General features: G+C 47.7%; 1 protein-coding gene across 4 annotated transcripts in view; it reads right to left on the bottom strand.

The window, feature by feature from the left end:
* mef2b (myocyte enhancer factor 2b) overlaps window positions 1–15,382 on the bottom strand; it is a 211,807-nt gene that overhangs the window by 32,187 nt on the left and 164,238 nt on the right. For all 4 annotated transcript variants that reach the window (XM_073068090.1, XM_073068088.1, XM_073068089.1 and 1 more), the window contains 2 exons: window positions 13,921–14,061; window positions 4,078–4,252 (listed from right to left, as the gene is read on the bottom strand). In XM_073068090.1, coding sequence (XP_072924191.1) covers window positions 4,078–4,252; window positions 13,921–14,061 — 316 coding nt within the window. The remainder of the gene's footprint in view (window positions 1–4,077; window positions 4,253–13,920; window positions 14,062–15,382) is intronic.

The raw sequence follows: 15,382 nt of genomic DNA, 5'->3' as shown, positions 1-15,382 counted from the left end.
CCAGGCCTGTTCCTGTGCTTTACGGTTATATGTTCTAAGCACCAATCAATATTGTGGTTAGCACAGATACAGTGGGCCAAATGGCCCATTCCTGCGCTGTACTGTTGTATGTTCTAAACACCGATCAGTGCTGTTCCGCATTTGCTCATCGGACAATTTGCCCATTCCACGTATCAGTTCAGTAATGCTTCTCTGAACTGCCTCCAACATGTTAACATCCTTCCTCAAATAAGGAGACGGATGTTGTACACAGACATGGTGTCACCAGTGCTCTCTGTAATGAAGTGTATCCTTCCCACTTTTGTATTCAGTTCCCCCAACCATACATGGTAATGTTCTGACAGTTAGAGTCATACTCAAAGAACACAACAGCACAGAGACAGGACCTTCAACACATCTAATCCATGCCGAACTATTATCCTCCCTGGTCCTATTGAATTGCACCTGGACCATAGCCCTCCATACCTCTCCCAACCAAGTGCTTATCCAAATGTTGCATTCAAACCCACATCCACTGTTTCTATTGGCAGCTCATTCTACACTAACACCCCCTCTGAGTGAAGGGGTTCTCCCCTCAGGTTTCTATTAAACATTTCACCTTTCACAGTTAATACATTAGTTCCAGTCTCCCCCACGTCAGTGGAAAACAGTCCGTTTGCACTTATCCCATCTATACCCCTCATAATTTTGTATACCTCTCTCAAATCTCCCCTCATTCTCCTACGCTCCAGGGAATAAAGTCCTAGCCTAATCAACCTTTCCCTATAACTCAGATCCTCAGGTCTTGGTAAAATCCTTGCAAACTTTCTCTGCACTCTTTCAATCTTATTTACACCTGGTGGGTGACCAGAGCTACACACGTACTCCAAATCTGGCCTCACCAATGTACTTCAACAACCAACATTCTCCTAAGTGCCAGGGAATAAAGTCCTGACCTATTCAACCTTTCCCTGTAACTCAGGTTTCAGCAACTACTTGCTTTTAACTACGACACTCAGATCCTGGCACCACTTACATGAGCTAAACTGTTCCAGTTCAGCTAAACTGGACAATTTCACAGCTCTCCATCTTATACACCCATTGCCAGATCCTTGCCCACTCATCGAAACCTTTATTGCTTCTTCCTCTCCTCTCCACAGCTCACTTTCTGATCCATTCTTGTATCATCAGCAAATATACCCACCACCCACCACATCTTCATCCAAGTCCTTTATATGAATTGTGTAAAGTGAGGTTTGGAATTCGATTCCTGAGGCACACCACTCAGAAAATCTTACCGATCAGACAATGTTGTATTTCTGCCAATCTCTGCTGCCTGATCAATCAATCTTCTATCCAGGCTATGGAAACATGGGGGAGAAGGAGAATGAAAGGAGGTGAGAAAACATGGGCGTGGGAGGAAAGACACTTTTTTAGAAAGGGCATCATGAATTCCAGAGGGTTGGGCAGGTTGATCACAGTAGAGGGATAGCTAGGGGTGAAGAGAGTCAAGTCCTGCACTGTGAACGGTCATGAAGGATCCCACCTACCCTGCTCGTGGACTCTCTGTCCCACTCCCATCAGGGAGGAGGCTACGTAGCATCCACACCAGGACCACCAGACTTAGAAACAATTACTTTCCCCTAACAGTAAGGCTAATCAACCCCTCCACCCAATAACCCACTCTTCCACACCCCAACCACCACTTTATCATTTCCTGTCAGTTAACTTATGTACAGACAATCTTGTGCCTGGTGTCACTTTATGAACATACAAACAATCTATGAATACTGTCTAAGCTAGCTTATGTATTTATAGTGATTGTATTTTTTATTATTATTGTGTTCTTTATGTTGTGTGTTTTTTTATGCGCTGTCGAATCTGGAGTAACAATTATTTCTTTCTTCTTTACGCTTGCATACTGCAAATTACATTAAACAATCTTGAATTACTGTTGCAATTGCATAGGCTTCATGCAAATTTCATTCAGACTGAGCTGGAGGAATGATAGCAGAGATGTGGTCAGGGCCCAGAGGGGATCGAAACACAGACAAGAATCAGGAACAGAAACACAAGCTCTCTGGTGCTGGGAACACATAATCACAGACACATGGACCCTGGAGCTGACAGTTTCTCAAAAGACCAGCAGAACTCATTAATCCTTTCCCCGTACATCAGAGAAAATCATTCCAACAGATGCAGGAGTCCATCCCACCCAAGTGGGTGAGAAACCCCCAAGTGCCCGATGTTTTGTCACCCACACTGGTCCTGTTGACTGCTCACTGCAGGATCAGTAACAGAAGGACAGAGACTCGCCATCACCAGTCAGTCAACAATTTGTGAAGGAGAGCAGTCGGCCAAACTGACAGAAAGACCACAACCTCATTCTTATAAAAGGAAACTGTTGGTTGGATACAGAAAGTGTAATAAATGAGCTGGCTTGGAGATTGGCAAGGCAAAGTGGGCCAGCTGAAATAGAGAGAAGCTTCATTTATATAGTGTCCGACACATTTCTTTCTGATCATCCCAAAAGGCTTCACGATTTAACACTACAGTAATGCAAGGAATGCTCCAACTAGCAAAACTGTGATTATAATTACTGCTGGAAGGATCAGTTCTGGGACTAACACTCCAGAGATAACCCTTCTCTGCTGTGCAGTAGTAAAGATGAGCTTTACTTTTCACAAGTACATCGAAACATACAGTGAAACACATTGTCTTGCATCAACGACCACCAGAGTCTGAAGATGTGCTGGGGGCAGTCCACAAGTGTTGAGACGCTTCCAGCGTCAACATTGCATGCCCACAGCCTACTAACCATAACCCATCCTTTGGAATGTGGGAGGAAACTGGAGCACCTGGAGGAAACCCACACCATCATGGAGGGAGCTTACAGGCAGCGGTGGGAATTGAACCTGGGCCACCGCTGACCACTACACTACCGTACCACCTCAGGCCCAGTAACAGAAGATCTTTCCCATCCCCCAACAGTGCAGGCGTGGTTAGTTTAATACGTTGTTCTTCGATGGGTTTAGTTTATATGTTATAGTTAAATTGGTGGCACCTGCCAGTGCACCACCCCCTCAGCAGTCACCTGAAGTGTCTGCTTGGGTACCCGGAGTGGGAGACCGTGTAAACATAAAGCTGAGATTTAACGAGGGTGCACTGGGTCACTGCCTGAAGCAGCAGTGGACACAGACTTGGAAACCATGAAAAGGGAATTGCAGAAATTCCTGATAAAGAGACATCTGTAGGGCTGCAGGGAAAGAACAGGGAGTGAGACTGGGTGGGCGCTCAAAGAGCTGGTACAGGTTTGATGGGTGGAATGGCCTCTTTCAGTATTGTGAGACTGAGTGGGGGGTTTAATTAATTAATTAGTTAGCTTGTTTATTTTGAGATCCAGTGTGGAACAGGCCCCTCTGGCCCATCGAGCCGCACCGCCCAGCGACCCACCGATTTAACCCTAGTCTAATCACAGGACAATTTACAGTGACCAATTAACCCACTAACTGGTTTGTATTTAGACTGTGGCAGGAAACTGGAGCACCCGGATGTAACCCACGTGGTCATGAGGAGAGCATACAAACTCCTTACAAATGCTACCAGAATTGAACTCCGATCTCCGATGCCCTGAGCTGTAATAGCATCATGCTAACTGCTACGCTACCATCACGAGTTCCACACGGGGCACAGAAGCCATCTCTGTGATCCCCTTTCATGTATATGGTTCACCAAACACAGACAATAAGGCAGTGCTTAGCGTCAGTGACTGGGGTTCAGACGTTCTTCCTGTGTTTCCTCCAGATGCTCCGGTTTCCTCCCACTCTCCAGAGGTGTACAGGTTAGGGCTAGTGAGTTGTGGGCATGCTCTGTTGGCACTGGATGTGGGGGGACACTTGTTGGGTTGCATCCAGCACATCCTCAGACTGTGTTGGTTGTTGATGCAAATGATGCATCTCACTGTATGTTTCAATGTACATGTGAAAAATAAAACTCATCTTTATCATTAAACAGACATGATCCTTTGAGATTTAATATCAGATTCTAGTTAGTAAAGTGAAGCCGGTCAGCGAGGGGCATGCAGTTTCAGCAGCTTACCTGAATGGGAGATTGTGGACACTTGTGACGTCAGCCCTGACGTGTGAGGGTTTCGAGATACAACAGGCAGTGGTCCCCGGTTTAGGATGGACCCGGCTGGGTTACTGTAGGCCAGACCAGTGGCACCCTGTGCCGCAGAGTGTATGGAGGCTTCGTGGTTAGGTAGTCCACCTGGCTGAGAAACAGAGACACAGGAGCAGAGGAGAGACAAGTCAAAGTTTGAGTTTAATTGTCATTTAACCATACATGAATACCAATGAGTAACAGCCAAATGAAAGAGCTCAAGATGGCAGAGCACAAAGTGAGCTGCTCATCACTATATCAATACTTAGTAGTTTAAATAAAACAAGTACTTGCTTTTATAGAGAATGTCAGCACATTAAAACAAACTACTTAATGCAGAGAAATGAACCGTCACACTGTTTTGGGCCAAGACCTTTTATGAAATTTGGAAACAATCTAATCCGAAACTGAATCAGAATCAGGTTTAATATCACCGACGTACATCGTGAAATTTCTTGTTTTGTGGCAGTAGTATAGAGAAACATAGAAACATAGAAAACCTACAGTACAATACAGGTCCTTCGGCCCACAATGCTGTGCCGAACATATACTTACTTTAGAAAATACCTAGGCTTACCCATATCCCTCTATTTTTCTAAGCTCCATGTACCTATCCAGGAGTCTCTTAAAAGACCATATTGTATCTGCCTCCACCACTGTCACCGGCAGCCCATTCCACGTACTCACCACTCTCTGCGTAAAATCTTACCCCTGACATCTCCTCTGTACCTGCTCCCAAGCACCTTAAAACTGTGTCCTCTCCTGTTAGCCATTTCAGCCCTGGGAAAAAACCTCTGATCAATGCCTCTCATCATCTTGTACACCTCTATCAGGTCATATCTCATACCCTGTCCAGTGCAATACATAATTTAAAAATAATAAACTACAATAAGGAATATACATATAAGTAGATTAAACAGTACTGTAGTGCAAAAAGAGAGCAAAAGTAGGGATAAATTAGTGAGACTGTGTGCATGCTGGGTGCCGCCTTTTTGAGGCATCGCCTTTTGAAGCTGTCCTGGATACTGGGGAGGCTAGTGACCATGATGGAGCTGGCTGAGTTTACAACTTTCTGTAGCTTTTTCTGATCCTGTGCAGTGGCCCCTCCGTCACCAGACAGTGAGGCAGCCAGTTAGAATGCTCTCTATGGTACATCTCAATGGCAGAGGACATCCACACATCAGCCATCACTGTCTGGCTTGGTGCAGCGTCCTCTCACAATATACGAAACTACAGCAAACTGGTCAGCTCGGCTGACAAGGTCATTACCTGCGGTCTGCCATCACTGCTGGACTTCTACATGTCCAGGACAAAGAGCAGGGCAGGAAGGATCATTGCAATGACTACCCACCCAACAAGCTGCCTTTTCCAAAAGCTCCTTCTGGAAAGGGCTGTATGCTATTAAAACTAAAATTCTTCACACAACCGTAGAAGTCTCTTCCCTCAGGCAATTAATCAGATCAACCATTCTAGTTAGCCCCCACACCCTGTATCTATTACCCCCAACACTATACTGCACTGTAAAGACCTTAAACCTTTTTATAATGAAGTAGATTGTGTGTGAGTGTGTGTACAAGAGTGAGTGAGAGTGTGTGTGTGTGAGAGTGAGTATGTGTGTGAGTGTGTGTGTGTGAGAGAGAACGTGAGCGAGTGAATGTGTGTGTGTGTGTGCATACGAACGTGACTGTGTGAATGTGAGTGTGCGTACAAGAGTGAGTGTGGGTGTACATGAGTGAGAGTGTGGGTGTGGGTGTACATGAATGAGAGTGTGAGTGTGTGTGTACATGAGTGAGTGTGTGTGAGTGTATGTGAGAGAATGTGAGCGAGTGAATGTGTGTATGTGCGCATGCGAACGTGATTGTGTGAATGTGAGTGTGCGTACAAGAGTGAGTGTGGTACATGAGTGAGAGTGTGGGTGTGAGTGTATGTGCATATACATGTGCTGCTCCAGATTTCCAGATCTGCAGTTTCTCCAAACAGCATACTGTTGTGGGACTGTAAGCAAACCACAGAAGGAGATGTCAGTGTGACTGAGCAAGGGACGGTTCTAGGAAGCACACTGAAATGAAATGATGAAGTTAAAAGAGGGAACTCAAGGACTCAGGCAGTTGGACACCAGAGTCAGACAGAAGTGGAGATGGTGGCTGAGAAAGGGACAGGAACACAGAGAGACCCAGGGTGGTGTTAGGCTGGGAACAGGGGGAGGTCAGTGAATGCAGGGCAATGGACAATGCAGAATTCGGGTCATTCGAGTTCACAAAGGATATAACTAGGTGGCTGGCCAAGAGAGCAAATGGAATAATCAATAGAAAATAACTGGTAGAAAAGAACATTTCTCTGAAACATTGAGAGTTGGTCATCACCTCCACACCCTCAGGAGGCAGAGGAAATTTCGTATGTCCCCAGTAACACTCACCAGTTTTCTCAGAAAGCACCCTATCCAGATGCATCACAGCATGGTCAAACAACGACACTGACCAAGACCACAAGAAACTGCAGAGAGTTGTGACCATGGTCCAGCCCATCACACAGGACAGCCTCCTCTCCATGGACCTCATCTACACGCCCCCTGCCCTTGGAAAGCAGCCAACATAATCAAACACCACTCCCCCCCACCCTGAGTATTCTCTCTTCTCCTATCCCCATCAGGCAGAAGATACAAAAGCCTGAAATTACATGCCATCAGGCTGAAAGGCATCTTACCGCACTCATACCAGACTCTTGAACAGACCTCTCGCAGACTAGGAGATGACTCTTGATCCTTCCAATCCGCCCTTTTGTGGCCATTACACTTGCTGTGTCTGCCTGCACTTCATTTCCTCTGCAACTGTAACACAACACTCTGCGTCCTGGTTTCTTTTTACCAGCTTGATGTACTTACGTACAGCACGAGTAGCACACAAACAAAATCTTGTCAAGTCCGGGACATGTGACAAAACAAACCAATACCAAAGCAAACCTAATCATCCTAGATGATGGAGCAGGCACATCTCGCAGATAAGGAACTCTCACTCCCAGCTTTACTGTTCTTTGCAAGGGCTTGTCGGTGGTCAGTGTCTGACCCCCAGATCCAGCTTCATTGTTCTTTGCGAGGGCTTGTCGGTGGTCAGTGTCTGACCCCCAGATCCAGCTTCATTGTTCTTTGCGAGGGCTTGTCGGTGGTCAGTGTCTGACCCCCAGATCCAGCTTCATTGTTCTTTGCGAGGGCTTGTCGGTGGTCAGTGTCTGACCCCCAGATCCAGCTTCATTGTTCTTTGCGAGGGCTTGTCGGTGGTCAGTGTCTGACCCCCAGATCCAGCTTCATTGTTCTTTGCGAGGGCTTGTCGGTGGTCAGTGTCTGATCCCCAGATCCAGCTTCATTGTTCTTTGCGAGGGCTTGTCGGTGGTCAGTGTCTGACCCCCAGATCCAGCTTCATTGTTCTTTGCGAGGGCTTGTCGGTGGTCAGTGTCTGACCCCCAGATCCAGCTTCATTGTTCTTTGCGAGGGCTTGTCGGTGGTCAGTGTCTGACCCCCAGATCCAGCTTCATTGTTCTTTGCGAGGGCTTGTCGGTGGTCAGTGTCTGACCCCCAGATCCAGCTTCATTGTTCTTTGCGAGGGCTTGTCGGTGGTCAGTGTCTGACCCCCAGATCCAGCTTCATTGTTCTTTGCGAGGGCTTGTCGGTGGTCAGTGTCTGACCCCCCCAGCATGCAAAGGAGCCAGCTGGATTCGAACTCTAGACCATTCGCTCCGGAGTCCAGCGCTGATGCCACTACACCACCAGCTGGCAATGTATACCAGAGTACACAGCCAAAGCTTTGGCTGAGTTCAGGTAACAAGCCTGAGGAGAAGTAGAGTGGGGAAAGAGGTGGCTAGTGAGGGAGACCCAGAGCTTGATACCCGGGTAGACAGTTGGAGGAGGGATGGAAAACGAGACTCTACAAGGAGTCTAGAATTGGTGCAGTGCTGAGGTCCGGGAGTTGTGGGACTGGAGTGAGTGAGAATGACTTGGGGAGGGGGGGAGTTGGAAGCAAAGATCTCAGGGGTGAAATGTTGGAGGGATCTTCATGACAGAGCAACTACTTCACTGGCCTTGGCCACATATGGTGCGGTGAGGCGAGTTAGTTAATTGAATTCAAACCTCTCCTGTCATGGAGCATAGGCCATTGACAGCAGCTCGCCAGAATCCTGTCCTGGCAACAGGCCAGTCTCTCAATTGTCCCAGGGTGTAGCCCATATTCTCGGTGTCAGCTGGACTCGCCAGGTGTTCTTTGGTTGGCCTCTCCTGCTTTTCCTGGAAATTCCACCATAGCACTTGCTGGTGATGTTGGTACTTAGCTTACACAAAGTGTGTTCTCTCCCAGTATGATAGAAGGATGAACAGCCCTGTGGCCTTCCTCACAATACTTCATATGTCTTCTAAGTGAAGATCCTCCCTCTCCCAAGCATGAGATCTCTGGAGCTTCTTTTGGTATTTCTGTAGCTCTGGGCTTTTGTGGGATGGGGTTGCTGGCCCCATGGCCGGCCCCTCTCCTTTCACAGCTGATCTTGGGACTATCCATGGCAGAGTGGCAGTGAGGCGAGGCCAGCATAAAACTTGAAAAAGCTGGAATAACTGCTTTCTCTTTATGGATGCTACCTGCACTGCAGGGTATTTCCACCATCTCTTGTGTTATTCCAGTTTGCCAGTATCTGTCCTTCTTTTGCTTTCCAAAGCAAGTCTGAGGCAATTCCATCCATGGCATCCACTGTGCCAGGAGTACGGCATCCAACAGCAAAATCATAGGGCAATTCCAAGTTGAAGCCTTTGCATATTTTTGGGTTAAAGGGCGGGCTACAGGAGACTGTTCTGTGTCCTTATATGGTCTGGTCTCCTGTTCTGCTCAGCACTGATGAACTTGCCAGAGAATTTGATGGCAGAGTGAAGATTATTGATCCAAACATCAGGCAGAGAGGAGACAGGGGCAGGAAGCAGTGTATAAACAGCCAGCACCCAAGAGAGTTGGCTGTATCCTCCCTCCCAGCAGAAAGCAGCCACAGGCTTCTTCTCCATGGTAGGAATTCCCTCTGACCAGCACCCCCACAGTGACCAACCACTGACCATTAAGGTCCAGAGTACCGTCCAGCCTTTTCTCAACCAGCAGGAATATTCTGGAAGGAGTCATTCACCAAGCCACAACAGAACCAGGGATGTGCTCTTTACAAATCTCTCCTCAGGTCAAAACCCTCCCTAGTCATTCCCCCCACATATACCCCTCACACCCGCTCCTCAATCACTCCCCCTACATACACCAATCATCTTCCCTCCCATCACTACACCCTTCCTTGTCACCCATCCACGTCACCACAAAAACTCCCTCGCGGATCCCCAGTCACCCTCACTCTCACCCCGCCCCCACTGTCCTTCCTTCCCCACCCTCACACTCACTCCGCTCTCCCGTCAACCCTTGGAGCCCTCCATCTCACCCAGCGTGGATGGGACCGAGGTCACTAACACCATTACACTGCAAGTCGGGACTGCAGTAAGGTCCCAGAGGATAAAGTTGTAACGTGGGAAACGCAGCTCGCTTGTGAACAGTCAGACCCCACAGAGGAGGCAATGGGATAATGACACCCTTTACCGTTGAACTTGCACAAGACATTGGTGAAGTCTAATTTGGAGTACTGTGTGCAGATTTGGTCACCTATCTACAGGAAAGATTTATCTGTATTTATCGTCTTGAATTTGTTAGTTTTTCTTTTTTTTGTGATAATTTTTCATGTTAACCACCTAGCAAACAACTATAGATGAGTCGTGAGAGTATATTGACCGGCTGCTTTACAGCCTGGTATGGAGACACCATTGCCCTTGAATGGAAAATCCTACAAGAAGTAGTGGATTCTGCCCAGTCCATCTCCAGTAAAGGGATCCCCATCACTGCATATCTACACAAAGAGCTGTCGCAGGAAATCAGACACCGCCACTACCCAGGCCACGTTCTCTTCTCGCTGCTGCCATCAGGAAGGAGGTACAGGAGCCTCAGGACCCTCACCACCAGGTTCAGGAACAGTTATTACCTCTCAACCGTCAAGCTCTTGAACCAGAGGGGATAACTTCACTCAGCCCAACACTGAACGGTTCCCACAGCCTATCCATTCACTTTCAATGACTCTTCATCTCATGTTCTCGATATTTATTGCTTTTATCTTGCCTTTTTTTTTGCTTCTTTGTATTTACTGTGAATGCCTATAAGAAAATGAATCTCAGGGTTGTATATGGTGACATATATGCACTTTAATAGTAAATTTACTTTAAACTTTGACAACATACCGCTGCCCATCTCGGCACGGGGTCCGCGGCGAATTCGGGCACCCGCTGCACTTCATCGGTCTGACCGGTTGATGCCGCTAGTGAGTAACGGTGCCGATTGAAACCGACAGTGCACTTTGTACAGGTCCTTCGGCCCAGAACGCTGCCCCGACATTTTAAACTACCCTAAGATCAATCTAACCCTTCCCTCCCACATAGCCTTCCATTTTCCTTTCATTAATGCGCCTATCTAACTCCGCTAAGGATAGTCCCAAGCCTGGTTATAAAAGAAGGCCTAGGCATGGGGCCATCCTGCAAAAACCCAGAACTACAGAAACAAGAAAGACCTCAGCTCTGGAAGAGGAAGCATCTTCGTAGAGATGGGCTACACTTGGACTTGAAAGACTGGCCCAGGACAGAGGACTCTAGTGAGCTGCTGTCAGTGTCCTATGCCCCAGTAGGGTGATGGGCGTAAGAACTTGCTTACCTAAGAGTTTCTTCCGTGTCCCTATTATATCTGCCTGTACTATCATTCCACAGCGCGATCCACAGACCCTCCACATGCCCACTGTGCCTGTAACAGCTCGATGTAAGTGTGAACCAGCGAGTCTCTTCCCCACCCTCTCCCAGCAGTCTCACAAACTGTTTCCATTCCGTTAACCCCCTCCCCCTCAGCCGTGTACTGACAGGTGTCTCAAAGCTACCTCTGCTACAGCGCACCCCAGTGTGTTCCTGACCCCACCTCTCCCAAAGGGTATTCCTGACCCAACCCAGTGTGTCCCTCAACCTATATTCTCCCCCAGTGTATTCCTCACCCCACCCTCTCTCTCTCTCTCTGTCCCTGACCCCTTCTCCATGTTCCTGACCCCATCCAGTGTGTCTTTGACCCCTTCTTCCACATGTTCCTGAACCCACCCAGCGTGTTCCTGACTCCACCCTCTCTTTCTGTGTGTTGCTGACCCCATCCTCTCCCAAAGGATATTTCTGACCCAACCATGTATCCCTGAACCCAACTTCACCCCCAGGGTGTCCCTGACCCCACCCTCTCCCCAGTGTGTTCCTGACCCCACCCTCAACCCAGTATATTTCTTACCCCACCTTCTTTCTCAGTGTCTCTAACCCCACCTTCTCCCCAGTGTGTTCCTGACCCCACCCTCAACCCCAGTATATTTCTTACCCCACCTTCTTTCTCAGTCTCTGACCCCGCCCTCTCCCCAGTGTGTTCCTGACCCCACCCTCTCCCCAGTGTGTTCCTGACCCCACCCTCAACCCCAGTATATTTCTTACCCCACCTTCTTTCTCAGTCTCTGACCCCGCCCTCTCCCCAGTGTGTTCCTGACCCCACCCTCTCTCCCTGTGTCCCTGATCCTACCCACTCCCTCAGTGTGTCCCTTACCCTGCCCAGTGTGCTCCGAACCCACCTTCTCCCCAACTGTGTTCCTGACCCCACCCAGGAGCTGTGGGAAACTCATTTTCCTCACCACACTCATTATTTTGGTGACCTTCCTGGTGCTCTCTGGTGTCCCCTCTCTCCCCCTCACCACCACTTTCCTTTTTCTATGTCATACGCCAGACAACCTCCCCTGTTCCATGGAGAACAGCCCGTGTGCCTGCAGAACCTAACTCCATTCCTGGGGCAGTCATCGTACACTTCGTTGACCATGCCAGCCTGCTTCTCCTCCATAATTGCTTGCGATGCCCTGGGTCCATCTGGTGATGGTGTTCCCACAGTGTGGCTGTGAATGCCAGGAGTACATTCCCAATTCTTGGAAGTAAACATTCAGGTGGTGGCTGTTTCCTGCTGCCCTTGTCCTCCCAGGGAAAGGTCACAAGTATGGAGCCTCCATTAAGGACATCTTCAATGTCTCAAGAAGGTGGCATTCATCATAAAGAACCCTCATCATCTGTGACATGCCCTCTTCTCATTACTACCACCAGGAGCCTGAAGACACATACAGTGTTTCAGGAACAGCTTCTTCCCCTTCAACACCAGATTGGACAATGAACCCATGAACACTTCCTCATTATTTTGCTCTCTTTTTGCACTATTTATTTTTCTGTATTTCATATTGTAACTTATAATTATTTTTAATGTATTGCATGATGCTGCTGTCACCAAACAATAAATGTCACGATTATACACTCAGTGGCCACTTTATTAGGTACACCTGCTCATTATTGCAAATATCTAATCAGTCAATTAGCAACTCAATGCATGCAAAATGGTCAAGGGGTTCAGAATGAGGAAGAAACATAATCTAAAAAGCTTTGACTTTGGAATGGTTGTTGATGCCAGATGGGGTGGTTTGAATATCTCACAAACTGCTGATCTCTTGGGATTTTCACATACAGCAGTCTCTAGAGTTTACAGTGAATTGTGTGAATTGTGTGAGAAACAAAAAAAACACCCAGTGAGCGGCAGTTCCACTGGCAAAAACACCTTGTTAATGAGAGAGCTCAGAGGAGAATGGCCAGACCGGACAGAAAGACGACAGTAACTGAAATAACCACCATTACAACAGTGGTGTGAATGGACACGTCCAGCCTTGAGGCGGATGGGCTACAGAAGACCACAAGCATACACTCAGTGGCCACTTTATTGCAGGATGCACCAAATAAAGTGGCCACTGAATGTATGTCAGAGATGATAAACCAGATCCTGACCCTGATTCACATTGCCTCTCTGCTTTTGCACATTTCCAGGTTCCTAGGACAACTTGCAGCACTATCTGAAATCCCATGACGTAGAATTTACAAAGTGCAGTTACATCATCAAGGAAGCATCCACTTCAAGAGTTCCTCATTCATCCAGAGCCCCCTGCACAGCAGTGTAAACAAACAACAAAGGGGTCAGAGCAGATGACCAACGATGAGAGGAAGGTTTAACAGGAGTTGGAGCGCAGGGAGAGGTAGAAAGCTTTAGGAAGGAATTCCCGAATTTGGGACGAGGAGGGGCCAACAGTGGGGCAATTAAACTTGGGGATGTCCAACAGCCCGGGACTGGGGGATGGTATGGCTACCCAAGGAAGCTTCAGAAATGGTTGAAATGGAAATGTAGCCATTAGCATAATGCTCTTACAGTGCCAGTGATCCGGGTTCAATCCCGCCACTGTATGTAAGGAGTTTGTATGTTCTCCCCATGGGTTACCTCCCACGTTCCAAAGATGTACGGGTACGTAGGTTAATTGATCACATGGGTGTAATTGAGCTACACAGGCTCTTCGGATCAGAAGGGCATGTGACCGTGATGTAACTCTAAAGAGGAGAAAAAAGGAAAGAAGTGAAGAATAGAGAGCAGGCCCATTGCTCTGCTCCTCGGATACAGTTAGCACCTTTGACTTACATGGCATTACCTGCCAGGAGCAGAAACCTGTACGTTGTGCTGGGAGCAGTGTCCATGTGCAGACAGTTCTAGTTGAATAATGGGAGGCTTGATTTGGGCAGATGTGGGAAGGAGGAAGAGAAGGTAAATTACTTCAAAAAAAAAAGATAAACCATTCTGATCTACTTACACAAACCCTCTGTCTGTTTGTCATGTGATTCACCATTTCGTACTTCCTGTATTTGTCAGTGACATCCAGGTTAGGCTCCATCGGGTCATCGGTGTCTGGGTCTGGGCTCTCACAGCCATTCAAACCCTTCTTCCTTAGTGTCTGAGGAGAACCAGAATTTCAAAGTTTTAGTGTCACGTTTCCTTGGAGTAACCTCCAAAAGAACCACAGCCTTGTAGGGTTGGAGGTTTATATACCTCAATCACACAGAGAGCTATACTGGTTTTATGCTTTAGCTCTTGGCAGGGTCACCCATATCAAACAGGTTAAAGGGTAAAGGACAGACTAAGAGTGGTTCACTGGCCCTCCAGTTTCGGGGTTCAGCTCAGGGCACACAATCTTGATTATCAAACTAAGCTATTAAGGAAACAGCAATGAAGATTCCTTCTACATCCGAGTGCGACAATATTCCTGAATCTCCACCTGGGACTTGCATGACTGACAGTAGTGAAATCCAAGAGGAAGTACAGACACTATGAAGGAAGCTCTAAACACTGACCATCATTACTGTCCCAAACAGTAGCGGCGTAACAGGCAGTAAGTACGTTCCTTGGAGTAAATTCTCGCTCCTGGCATGTCACGGAAGACAAAAGGGAGCCTGGTGTCTCTAACCACTGGCAGTAAAAGCTCCACACCAGGAGTGTTTAGCTCTGGCACACCAGCCTTCAGTAACAGAAAGACAGAACAGCAAGAGGCAAGGACACTGGAACTCTATAAATCTCCAGTTGGTCAAAGCAGCAAGACAATTCCATGCTGCAGGAAGGTTCTTCCAAACCTTGGGATGGATAGTGGGAACACAACCCAACCCAGGTCAGCATGGCTTGTCTGCACTGAGGTTGTATCCATGATCTCATCACTGAAGGTGTCCAATGGGGGTGGGTGGGTTTTGGTAGAAGGCAGCTTTAGGGACCAAAGGAATCTTCTTTGCCAGGTTCATAATGAACAACATCTGATGCTCTTTCTGTCCTGGTCAATGTGACTGCAGTCCTGCAGCTAGTGTGCAGGGTGTGGGCTCTGTAGCAAGTTGCATCAGACGTCTACCAGCCAACAGCCCAGAGCAAATAGGAATCTTATCACTGACACCCACATCCACCAAACTCTTCAAAAAAGTACAGAAGAAATCCCCTTCCATTCACTTCCTCCCACCACTTACAATTATAGAATCTTACAACAGCTTAAGGCACACATAGAAGCCCCTTGGCCCATCACTTTTTTGCTTCACACAAAACCTCTCCCACCCCTATCCACCAGTCTCCTCACCCTTCTGTCCCTCTCACTCAATAGTGTTTATTACTGCCTCAGGAAAAGATAACACAGACAGGACCATTTGGAATCTCAATCTCCCTCTGCTCTCAGTCACTCAGTATGTGGAGCTGTCTCTTCCAACCATCCAAACAGCTGCTTCAAGCCGCCAGGAAGAGAT

The sequence above is a fragment of the Hemitrygon akajei genome, chromosome 16, assembly GCF_048418815.1.
Source record: "Hemitrygon akajei chromosome 16, sHemAka1.3, whole genome shotgun sequence".
In the NCBI taxonomy this organism is placed as follows: domain Eukaryota; kingdom Metazoa; phylum Chordata; class Chondrichthyes; order Myliobatiformes; family Dasyatidae; genus Hemitrygon; species Hemitrygon akajei.
The sequence above is the reverse complement of the archived record's forward strand: the minus strand, read 5'-3'. Positions and strand labels throughout refer to the sequence as shown.